Raw genomic sequence first — 13,377 nt, 5'->3', positions numbered from 1 at the left:
CTCCTCTGAAAATTCATCTCTTAACCCTCTTACATGATACATTTATCACGCTACACTGGTTGAATGCGTGCAGTCCTCACATGAGAAAAAAAAAAACAGAAGAGGAATACCTTCATTCCAGACTTACAATCTTCAAAATTCAGCAACTTTGTAATTTTTCCATTTAGCTTGATAATGAAATAGAATTGTGTGAAATTACTAATAGTTAGCCTTGTAAAGGGAAAGAGGCTAACTTGAATATGCCTGGGGCAGTTACTCATAAATTCACTCAGTGTTTTGAAATTCATTATTTGAAAATAGTTTATTTTCTTGTTATTTCATTATTTCCACAACTCTTCCCAAGTCAATCTTCTAATTATTGAAGAGTATTAGAAGACAAAGATTATTTCAACTTCGTCAGTTACATCAGAATTCAAGTGGGCTGAAAAGAGTGCTCTTTAGAAAGCATATTTCTGCACAGAAAAAAATATTTCCATTGTTGAAAGTGAATTTTTCACTTATTACCTGTTATGCCTATTTAACAAATTATTTTACCAACAAATTAATAGAGATAACCATAATATTCCTCAATTGGAAACACTGACTCAGTACTCAACAGAAAGGGTATTCTGAGGCTGAGTTTTAGTCTGTCAGGTCAATTTAAAAGCATGGCAGAAACAGAAACTGAAATAAAAACATTAAATGATCCATCTGTAGGTATAAGTCATGATAATTTGCCTAGACGGAAATAAAATTCACTACAGAAATCAGAAGATTGTCTGCCAAAGAGAACTACCCCCCTCCAGACAGCAATATAATTTATTGCCTGTCTCAAAAACTAACTCTGATGCACCCTTCTCTATCAGAGAGTCCCCACCAAAAAAAATCACACTAAATCTGGTATTGTTCTGCAAATGCAATCACATTTTTACTCAAATTAAGAGTTTAAGTGTTATTTTAAAGAAAAGGGTAGAAGCATCATCCCCATCTTAGAGACAAATGCACACAAGTGCATTAAATATTTTCATGGTAATTCAGCAAGATTGCGATAGAGTTGTCATCTCTTGACACGTGCTGTAGTTAGTCAACCCCATGTCTTCACTACAGAATTTTCTTTGAAATAAATCATATTTCCAGAGAAGTAAAATCTGAGAGGTCTTTCTTACCTGGCAAAAAAAGATGCTGCCACCGAGGTGCCTGTGGATACATCAGCAGCAACATATGTGCTCTGGGAAGCAGGGAAGCTGTACAAGGAGGGTTTATCTGCATTGTAGCGGTTCAATGCTGCTTCAGTCAGGCCCTCTCGACTAGTCTCTGTCATAAGCTGAGATATCTGAAGACAGAAAAAAAAAGCAGTGAGTGTAACCAGCTAAAGCTCACTAGCTGACCCACTCCTCATCCAGAAGTGCCTCTGGGTTGCAGATGAAGTGGGAGAGGAATTTAATTCACTAAATCTCTGCATATCTGTGAACAAGTTTATTGCATCTGTCATGCTAATCTACATTACTTTGTCTCAGACCTAACCTTGTTTGCATTAATTTTAATGGGATAAATTAATCCCATCATTACAAATGCCAATAATGTCAATGGATTTCCATCTATACGGAAAGAGTAAACCATAATCTTTTTTGGGTTTCACAATAAGGTAACCAAAAGAGCCTTGAAATGTGTAAGGTATTTATATTTGACTTCAGGAAATAGAAAACACAAATTTATTTGCCTTTGTAAAATAACAGTGCTAGCACATAACTATTTTTGTTGACCTTTCTTCAGGAAAGCCAGTATAGCACAGGAAGGAGTCCCTTGGGAACCTAGATTATTTATCATTACCATTCATTTTCATTGGCTTCCCTGAAAGGTTTTAAACACCCCATGATTTCATACTTCTGATGGCCAGTCAGCATTTTGTCTCTGTTACGAAAACTCATCTCAGCCTTTCTCTGACTGGGAAAAACAGATAATGTTAGCAATACTCCAAGGCATATAGCTTCCTTCCACCAGCAAAGAGTTTGCTAGAACCAGTCTTCTGCATTCTATTTCATTTCTTGTGCCTATCTTTATCACCACAATAAGGAGGTGATATCACCACAATAACAAGAAGATATCTCTGTGAGGCACATCAAGAAAATTATTTGAGATCACCCTGTAGTTCACTCATTTTCCAGTTAAGCTTGCTTTAGTTTAGCTGTTATCCATTTTACTACAGCCAGAAGATAGTCTAAAAGTTCATCCATATTTTACATATTTGAGGTCAATTAACTGTGATGCCTCATGGAGTACTACACTTGATACTGTATTTTATGAGGAACCAGTAAAAGTGCCCTAATCACGCTTCTTTCCCACTGCCCCTTTCTGATTCACAGGTTCACTACAATGACTGAGCAGTTCTCTCAGAAGCTACCAAGACAGTGGACTTAAAATCATCTCATACTACTGGCAAAACTCAGGAATTTAGGCTACCTGCCAATACCTCCCCTTATTTCTAGCACACAGGTAACCAGACTCTTCAATGCTATACTAACCTATGTAAGTCCACTTGAGGCATCCAATACACTTGAATTCACTAAGCAATGAATTGCCAAAGCCTGCATAATTTTTGTTAACTCAATTATTTGTATTTGCAGGGAATTAACTAGGGATGGTCGTGGTTGGACTCGATGATCTTTAAGGTTTTTTCCAACCGGAGCAATTCTATGACTATATGGGCCATGGCAGAGGCACTGGAATTAGAAAACGTTTAAAGGTCCCTTCCAACCTGAATCCTTCTATCGTTCTGTGATCATTATTCAATTCAGACAGTGCTGAGCGTTAACAGGAAGTGACACTCACTCCAAAGGAACCTGATAGCAATTAAGCTAACGAGGTGTCTTATCTCAATTGCAGTCATAGTTCAGTCATAGACAGTCTCAATTGCAATCATGACTTCCCCATCTATTGCCAAATATAAATTTCCACAGCCACTGCAGCATATTTCTATTGCTGTCAGCAGATTCCCTGAAAGTGCAAGATGGCAAAGCTTGGAAGAGGTACTTCAGCCAACTGTATAACGGGAAAGGACTTGAGATATCCAAGACATACCATGCCATAGTCATAAAAGGAATAATTAAATAGCTTTGGAGAATTTTAGATGATCCAAACTCATATCCACAAATGCTATTACCAAGAACACCACAGAACAAACATGGGCCGGAAGAACCCCAGGCACCTGTACAGGCTGGGAGGAGCGGTCCTTGAGAGCAGCTCGGCAGAGAAGGACCTGGGGGTCCTGATGGATGAGAGACTGAATATGAGCCAGCAGTGCGCTCTGGCAGCTCGAAAGGCAAATGGGATCCTGGGCTCCATCAGGAGAGGGGTGGCCAGCAGGGACAGGGAGGTGATTGTCCCTCTCTACTCGGCTCTTGTGAGGCCCCATCTGGAGTACTGTGTCCAGGTGTGGAGCCCTCAGTACAAGAAAGACATTGAGATTTTGGAAAGGGTCCAGAGGAGGGCGACTAAGATGATCAGGGGGCTGGAGCACCTCCCCTATGGGGACAGGCTGAGGGAGTTGGGCTTGTTCAGCCTGGAGAAGAGAAGGCTGCGGGGTGACCTCATTGCAGCCTATCAATACCTGAAGGGAACCTACACCCAGGAGGGGAGTAAACTCTTCAAAAGGGCTGATAACAGCAGGACTAGGGGAAATGGTTTTAAGTTGAAGGAGGGAAGATTTAGGTTGGATGTTAGGGGGAAGTTCTTTACTAGGAGAGTGGTTAGGCCCTGGAACAGGCTGCCCAGGGAGGTTGTGGATGCCCCGTCCTTGGACGTGTTTAAGGCCAGGTTGGACGGGGTCCTGGGCAACCTGATCTGAATGTGTATGTTTGGTGGCCCTGCTAGGCAGGGGGGTTGGAACTACATGATCCTTGGGGTCCCTTCCAACCCGGGTGATTCTGTGATTCTGTGAAAAATAAAGAACCACTAACTGAGTGTGAACATTTCCTGAAGACTACTATACTCAAGTTTCTTCAAAAGCTGATTAGATGCATTAACACAGTCCAAAATCAAATACTGTCTTACCTAGGAGACATGAGATTATTTCAGAAAAATACATACATAGACCATTCCTTCTCACCTATGCACTCAAACAGGAATAGATATTATCCAGGAAAACATACAATTATGCCTTTTAATAAATGGGGTTGAGTATCTTAAAAAAAGACTGTACTTAGGCCATACTTTCTTGTATTGAAAAATGCAAAAGAACTGAACAAGAAACAGGAAATAAATATCTTTACAGATTCTGCATTTGTGGAGTACCATGCAACCTGTAGGACAGAAAATGTATGAATAATACTCATTTGAGAAATAACATATTTCTCAACACGTGTGGGGATGTTTCTATGATCTGTCAGTAGTACTACTATTTTTAGTAGTATTACTATTTTTTATCACACAATAGTCTAAATACAAGGATGGCAAAGTTGCTCAAACTGCAGGCTATGAAACATCTGTATGGTACTGACCACAAGAGTCTATTGGAAAGGCAGCAATTCCTTGGAGCTCTCCCTCTTTTTCATTCGCACAACTTGCTTTGGTGCAGAAAGCTATTGCTGACGTTGACAGTGATGCATCAATCATGAAAAACAGCATTCCAGTGTAAACAACTATGGATAGAGAGCCCTCCCAGAACTGCACTAGATGGACACTCACAATGGGGCAAATTGGTCTTAAATACTTCTTAGGTCCTGAGGGTCTGGCACCATTGTGTGACTTTCTTACCCACAGTGACATACTTTCTGGGCAAAACTCTATTTCTCAGTGTGAGCTTTCACAGAATCAAACTCCCAAACGTATACACTAAAAGATACCAAAATGGAACTGTATTTTATTTTGCTTAAAACAAGGTGTAGATAAATTAAGACAACAGAATTTGAGTAAGCTACAGTCCAGGATCTCCTAAACTAGGAAAGGTTTCCAGTTTCCTTTGCCTGCCAAAGCTGAATTTTCAACAGTCTCCAGAAGTGATGAAAGTTGAAATATTTCCCTAAATTTCAAAAATTTTACTGTTTCTCATCTAGGAAGTGTGCAACACTACTCTCTTCTATACAAGTCAAAACACCCGAAAGTACCTAGTGAAACAGTAATACCCAGCCTCAAATGGAACAGTGGTTTTGCTTGAATAAGCTTCTCAAGTTACCATGTTGCTATCTTTTACTTATATGAAGACAAGTACAGGAGAACAGACTATGATATCTTATTAAGGAATTGTCCCTTTGGAAACTCAGCTAGTGGAGATGAAACACAAAGTGTGATGCCAAACCTTGGCCAGGATGGGAGCCTTTTTGATGTCCAATGCTCATTACAGCACTGCTTATACTGCAGGAGTTTCAACCTCTGGGTCAATACACAGACTAAGCACTACACCTGAAACCTAGACATACACAATGTCTGTAAAATCTTCATGTTTTCCAAGAATTCAATATATATACACAAGACAGTGGACAGAAATAAGTTCAGATCATTCATACCCAAGTATCGAGAGACTACCAACTAATTCTACTACATTTCTTTCTTTTACTTCATATGCCAGGGAGTATGGAAGTAATTTAAACTGTTGTACCAAACTGAAGAGCGGGCTTGTGAAGTATCTCTCCATCTCACTTCTTTTGTCCTCCAGCTGTAGTATCAAAAAATCCCTTTCTCCTCTGACACTTTGCAGAAGTTCATGCATATACAGATGTGACTAAAATAAAATAGTAAAATTTTTTAAATCTCAGAAAATTTTTTTTTCTCTATCCTACTTCAAAAGACATAGTTGAAAATCATGTTTTGATTGTTAGCAAACACAATTCTTCGGGAGCTGTTTACTTGATTCTTGAGGCGGGGGGTGTGGTGAAGAGTAAATAACGCATGCCTGGCAAGGACGCTTCCCAAATCTGACCCTTAAGCATCGCTGCCTCTCTCACTAGATACAGTTTCTGGATTTAAGGGGGAAAAGAAAAACAGATTCCTTAACTCTCTTTTTCTTGCTTTTTGATTACCCACATACCACATACATGAGGTTTAAGATAAATTAATAGGATATATTTTAAGAAATTCGTTTATTGAATTATTGGCAGCACATCAGTGAACAGATAAGCAACAAAAGGACAAAGCACAGAACAACGCAACCTTTCATGCCTTAATAAAAACCTTTTAAGTGCACATGGAACAAGACAGATGTCCCTCCTCAGGCCCCATTTTTTCTCCTGTCTCATAAAAGTGAGGCAGCCATTAACCTCTTCTTTCTCTGCTTTCTGACAGCATACAGCAAGAGCTGGAGATAAGTCACAATTTAAATTCTCAATTTCATAGGAAACAGAGTTAAATGACAGGGGTTAGCCAGGCTAGAGTCTCTTCCTATTCCAATTAAGGAGAGATTCTGTGAATAAAACTTGCCATCTGCAGTATGAGGTTAATTATATTTATCTAAGGGCATTTTACAGCCAAGCTCATTAATGTTTCTAAAGCTCCTTACTGAAGACTCCAACTGGAAGTGCCATTGAAATTGAACATTTATGAAAGAAGTGAAACATTCTTTGCTTTGGAGAATGTGAAGTACCCTGAACATTCCTGAAATCTAGTACACTTCAGTGATTGCTGAATGAACTAAATGTACAGAAATGTATGAAATGTATCCATATCTGAAGCCAAATTCAAGATAAACATCTGAGAGGTGTTTCACAGTGACATTGGAGACCGTGTAGAAGATCATGCTCTCAGAAGAGAAGCCCATTAGCAAGAAGAAACTGACAATAACTTTCATAAAAAAGCAGGCTCATGAATTCCTTCTTTGGCAGCCCGCTCTTGATTCAGAGCAGCACTCTGATTTTTTCACATGATAAATCTTGAAGAAATAACTTCCAGATTTATTTTAGAAAGAAAATGTCTGGATGTCTAAATGTCAAGAAACAGATTCTTGTGAAAAATTTCCCTTTATAAGATGGGAGGGAAGCTATAAAAAAAAAATACCTCTCCAAAAGCTTCAACACTCCAAAACCATCATCAATTCTTATATGTCTGCTTAGAACACAAATTTACTAGCTTAACTGTAAGTCTTCCATTATGCACAACCAGGTATTCTAGCTCTTTTTCTGTTCAGCTTTTACTATCTGTCCAAGTCCATTTGGCTCATCAGAATTTTGAGTCATAACAAGATATAGTTTTTATTCTTGTTTGGCCCAAATACTCTAGATGATGGTCTGTGGGAGCGACAAAGCAGGCAATAGGAAAGGCATCTCACAGTACCTCATTCACTTGTCCAAGAAAAATCAAGTAAATGCAGAAAGACATCTCTCAACAAGAGAATAATAAATTAACAGTGTGTACTCTTTCTACAATATTTTTATCTGAGCCCTTCTTGAAATACTGACGTTTTACCAAACACATAAGTTTGCATACAAAGACACAGTAAGTTCTGCATGATAATTTTCAGCTGCATTCTTTTGTTCTTTATCATAGTATTCAAGGAAGAAGGTAACAGCTAGGTTCAACTGTGCTCAGTGCCACAAAGAGAAAAGTGGATAATTTGACATTTTATATATTTCATTTTTCTAACTCTAGTGTGTTACTGGGACCAGTTATCATGTGAAAATAGCTGACTTTAGCATCAGTCAGCTTTACAGATCACCACTGAACAGAGATCCAAACACTTTGAGGTAAATCTGATAGTTTACTGAAACTGAAATGGAGCTTTGGGAGTGGGGAAATAGAGCAATCTTTTACTACCTACACAACTCACAAATTAATTTTTACGCATCTGACACAAGGCAAAAAGGAACAATGGCATAATTCAATCAAAACAACCTGAAAGCAGCAGTGATTTGCAAAGTCAGTCGTCTTTAACATACCACGGAGTAGGAGGGACATGCTCTGTATCTACCACAAACCACTCTCTACAACAAATAACATTCAGGACAAAATCCACCTATAAAAGAAATCATTTTTGAACAGCAACAAATTCCTGTAGCTAAGGGCACTGATGCAGCCTCATAGCATCTTGTCATTTTATTATGACCTTTTTCTCACATGGCAGAATACTAAGCTGCTACAGTGGGAGATCACTAACTGCTGATACAGAGACTGAGAGAACAAGAGCAAGATAGCAATTCTTGACAGTCCTTTCCTATCAAAAGAATAAGACTGAAAAAAGACATGCACAATATCTGCTACATTCATGATCTTAGTTGCAGTATGTGATGGAGACATACCAAATGTTGCTTATCAAACACACTGTGAAAACTGAAACTGAGAAGGTCCTCAGGCATGCTTTGCTCCTGCTTTATTAATACTTTCACACAAGATCTGAAATATTTTTGAATATGTCAATATTTTGTATTGAAAGACAAAACAGTGCACACTTAGAATAAAGTTTTAGGAATCACTGGGATAGCAAGAATGCTAATTATGGAACTGGTGAGGCCCAACCTCGCGTACTGTGTTCTGTTTTGGTCACCTCAATACAGAAAGAAAATTGAGGTGTGGAGCAGGTCCAAAGAAGGGCAACAAGGCTTGGAGAATATGCCCTACAAGGAGAGACTGAAGAAACTTGGGCTGTTTAGTCTGAGGAAGAGGAGGCTGAGGAGAGACCTTATTGCTCTCTTCCAGTACCGGAAAGGTGCTTAAAGTGAGAGCAGGGTTGGTTTCTTCTCACTGGAGACAGGTGTCAGGACAAGGGGAAATGAACTCAAGTTGCCAGGGTAAATTTAGGTTGGATATTAGGAAATGCTTCTTTACAGAAAGGGTTGTTAAGCACTGGAATAGGCTCCTCAGGGAGGTGGTAGAGTCACCGTCTCTGGATGCGTTTAAAAACTGTTTGGATGTGGTGCTCAGGCACATGATCTAGCAGAGGGTTGTAACAGTTAGGGTGGTATGGTTAGGTTGTGGTTGGACTCAGTCTTTAAGGTCTTTTCCAACCTGAGCAATTCTAAGATTCTATGATTTTATTCTGTTTCGCTTCTAAAGAAGAGTCAGACTGCATCTAGCATAAACTATTTTTACTAAAATATTACTACTTAGTAACCATGACAGCACCTAGAGCTTAACTGCAGTCTCCAGCTTCCCACTGTCCAGAAGAAAGGTGACCTTTGACTGTGGCAGACACTTCTTATGTCCTTCTATAAACAAGATTGCTATTTAACACAGATCTAATACAGTCCTCAGCACTGATAAAATCACAGTTTTTGCAGACATCGAAACATCCTCCCATCAAAATTTTTATGATACAGTTATATCTCACACTCAGGAGCCCATAACATTAAGTATATTGCAGCAAATCGCTGAATGTCTTAAGGTTAATTACTTACCAGCTGATCTCACTAATCCTGGGTTTATCCCTCCTGAAAGACATATCCCTCCGACTCCTCACCCCAAGAGTTCTGCCTCATGAAATAGTATTTCTGAAGTTTTATTTATACCCTGTTTTTTCCATAATAAATAATGACAGCACCTGGTACTCTCCTTATTTCCACTTACTCATTCTGTGTACTTTCTTGCCCTAGCTTTTGTACTGATAAAAAAAAAAAAAGAAAAAAAGTAAAACAATAAAAAAAAAAAGAACATACAAAGCAGTGGTGCAGTCTCTTCAAAAACAATACCTAGCAAACATTACTGGTAAGTTTTGGGGGTTTTTTTGTTTTCTGAAAACAGCTGCTCTATTAAGTCTATGGCAATAGTTCATTTGCTTGATCAGCAAATTTCCATACAGAACTTAACCCTGCAAATATAAATCAGTGCACATTCCCAACCAACCTCCAGCACTGAGGCATAAGGTACTAAATTGGTTTGGCTTAACAATGGTGATTTGGCTTAGCAATGAACTCAGTGCTCCCAGATTGCCAGTGCTCTCCAAAGCTAACTATACCATGGAAAGAATGGTTAGAATTCTACCTACGTTAAAAGGAATCTCTATACGGAATATGAAAATATATTGGCCAAGCTTGCTTCTTGCTCTCTCATTTTTTACTGATACATTTATTGAGTAAAAAGGAAAACAAAAATGTAAAAATATCATAGGAGGTAAATTGTGTGGTTTTAAGTATTCAGAACAGTAAATGTCCACCTACAGTAAATATATCCTTGTATGGAAGTTGCAGACTCCAGCCTATAGTACTCCTATAGCACAATATGCATGCCATATCCTGCACGTTTTATTTATTGGTTCCTACTTCTTGGTAGGAACTTCCTGGTATTGGTTCCTACTTGTCAACATTTTTTGTTAAAGGTAAGGCCTCCACCATGTTACCAAAAAAAAAAAAACCTAACAACAGTTACCATAGTTTACCTTCCTCTGTATTCTACATTGTATGACATCCATTTAGGATTGCATCAGCCTCTACTGTTACCCTCAAAGGAAGCCATTGGAAGGACAGCTGCCCCAAGGTGCAGATCTTCTCACTCTTTAAACTGCAGAGAAGCAGACTACCCATGGACAGACACTTGGAAACTGCAAACTGTCCCTTACAAGTAAGGCAGTAAAGTACTAACAGCTATATCCAAACATCCCCCTCATTCATTAAGCTCCACAGGTCAAGCCTCTGTGAACAGAACAGCAACACAAGGCTTCCAAGCTAGCATATTCCCATAATCACTCTGCAAACAACAACAACAAAAAAATTGGAGCAACAGACTAATAAAGAGAGTTCTAGTCCCAGTTTTGGGTGGCTAGGCATTTCAGCAATGCAAAAAATAATACTGTGCACATACACAATAAAATCTGCTTGCTTTCCCATCAAGGAGATAACATGGCAATCTGTGAGAAAGCAAAGGCTGCCCCTAGCTTTCAGAATTTCTTTTTTTAATTTTTTTTTTTTTAAGTCTACTTCATTAAAGTTTGCAATTCTTTTAATATGGCTGCTGCCTTATGTACACCTGGAAATTAATTGGATTTTTTTCTACTGTGACTTTTATTTGCTATCAGATTTCTAATATATCATAAAAGAAAGCATCTTACATAATAAAAGGACACTCTTTGTGTGTCTCATTTAAAGTTGATTGCATACATGTAGATAGAGCGGTCACACGGTCACACTGCAAACCTTTTCTGCATCAGCTACCTTTCAAGACATCAGTGACCAGGCTAATTGTGCTAAAATAACTAGGGCAGAAGCGCGTGTGTGGACAGTGAAAGGTGACCACACCTGACTTCCACCTGTACACATAACGCAGCAGTCAAGTGAACTGGCTGTACCCTCGCAGCTGAGGCAGAATCCTTTCAAGTTCACAGTGTGCAGGAGCAATACATTTGCTATGAAAGCAAACTTTCATTTCTCTGATCAGTTACTATCATGACAGCAATGTCAACGCATTATAAGGAGTTCAAATCTTACCATAGAGGTTTCTCTATCACAAACAGCAATCTGTAAGACACTGACCTTTCACTATCAGTTGACAAGAGCAGCTCTAGAAGCTATCAGAGTGCGTCAGCATGCGGGCCTAACTTAAATGGCATTATCGACTCAGAAAGCAACCTCTTTCTACAGCTAACAAGGAAGTAAGCAATAAAAAACACCATTACTTTTCCCACAGATAGATGTGAGAATCAGATCATCAGTCTTTATTTAAAAGATATATAATAAATTCTACCATTAAAATGTGGGGGAAAAAAATACTTCATTTCCAATGTGGAAAGAAAAAATCTGACAGGCACAGAGATTCCCATACTGATTGCTTCATAAAAATGTGGCATTACGAAGTAAGGCAATACACACAATCACCACGAAAGCTCACATTTTGGGGGAATAGGATCAGTGAAAGCCTGACACATCTCTTATCCAGCTACTCACAGAAGACTGAGTGAGTTTGATCTAGCTCTAGCAAATGTCTTGAATTTGTTTGAAACTTGGATTCTCCACTGCAAAGAATTACAAATGTCAGTTTTTCTGTAAACTGCAGCCAAAGTTTTAACTAAAGCAGTACTTACAGATAGTAGCACAGTAATACACAATGTCTCTGTGCATTAACTAATATGATCATTCATAAAGTACTTTACAGTAACCAGAGGACTTGAATCTTGCATCTAAGGCATAAACTTTTGCACAAGCAAAAAATAAACTAATTTCTCAGTGACATTAATTTTCTTAGTTACTATTTTTCCCCAGCTCATATGAATTTTGTATCCTATTTTATTATGTTGGCCTATGACATCACACATACCATCATATTGGTGGTATGGCAGAAGAGGTTGAACCTTCCCACCAGTATTTAGTTACTTGTTGTTGCTGTGTGACAGATGGCAGCAGAGGGGCAGTCTGACAAAATGGCATCTGGCATGGAAGTGTGTATAAAGCAAAGATGTGGGACTGAATTCCTCCATGCAGAAAAGTGGCACCAGCTGACATTCATCAATGCTTGCTGAATGTTAATAAAGACCAAACAGTGGACACGAGCAAAATGAGGCAGTGGGTGATGCTTTTCAGCAACAACATTGTCATAGCAGCTGTGAAACAGCGTGTCACTTCCACTAGAACAGCTTCTTACAAGCACATCATGTAGGCTCTCATTCATTGCTGGCCAAAATGCATAGCTACTGATGGTAGAGGTTTTGAAAAACAGCATCTCATAGATGAGATTTTGCCTTATCAAATAGTGTCGTTACACTCTTTGTATTTGTTGTCGTTTTTATGGAGGTAAGTAGGAGGCATTACTTTTGGAGCAACCTGTGTAGTTAATAATTTAGAGGTACAACTCCCATAAATTCACTAATTAATCTTGGAAAAGTTTAAAAACCAAACTGCCCTTACCATGGAAAGCTACAGCCCTAAAAGGTATTTTGCCTTATTTCAACAGCAGAGACCTTATCCCTACACAAGAGTATACTAAGTTCAAACTGGATTTCTGTAGAAACAAAAAAAAAATCATTTTGGGAAGTGTATTATGAAGACTCAAACCCTTCCAGGAGACTCCTATCTCCCAAAGTCTGTAGAAACTTCAGCCCAAGACATAGAATGCAGCAAGTTTGTAACTATTTTTTTAAAGTAAACAGTCAACTCACTTGGAAGCCAGGTATATTTTGGACAAAGCAATACAGGTGTTTAGGAAGTTTAAGCTGAGAGACTGAAAATCCTTCTCGATTCAAAGATTTTAAGTTGGAAGATACACTTTGTAGTATCGTTTTCCATGCACTTTCCTAAATCATCTCTATGTAGAAGTACATTTTTAAAAGCTGATTATATAAAAGTTAACCTCTGACACTACTGATTATCAATACTGTTCATGCAGCTCTCTCTTTCACTGCTGCTATGAAAAATTAACCACTCATCATTTGAAAGGATTCCAAGGAGAGTCTTGTATGTTCTATTCCAGCACTTAGTAAAATAAAAATTAAAATGCATATTTCAATTCTATGTTTACTTCAGGACAGATCTAAGGTTCCGAATGTTCTCAGTT

At 38.6% G+C, this 13,377-nt stretch overlaps 1 protein-coding gene across 1 annotated transcript in view; it reads right to left on the bottom strand.

The window, feature by feature from the left end:
• KIF26B (kinesin family member 26B) overlaps positions 1–13,377 on the bottom strand; it is a 284,016-nt gene that overhangs the window by 168,006 nt on the left and 102,633 nt on the right. The window contains exon 4 of the mRNA XM_042892546.1: positions 1,146–1,312. Coding sequence (XP_042748480.1) covers positions 1,146–1,312 — 167 coding nt within the window. The remainder of the gene's footprint in view (positions 1–1,145; positions 1,313–13,377) is intronic.

This window comes from Lagopus leucura, unplaced genomic scaffold, assembly GCF_019238085.1.
Source record: "Lagopus leucura isolate 7727_CA_CO unplaced genomic scaffold, USGS_WTPT01 Super-Scaffold_73, whole genome shotgun sequence".
In the NCBI taxonomy this organism is placed as follows: Eukaryota; Metazoa; Chordata; class Aves; order Galliformes; family Phasianidae; genus Lagopus; species Lagopus leucura.
Note: the sequence above shows the minus strand (reverse complement) of the source record. Positions and strands in the feature narration are given on the sequence as shown.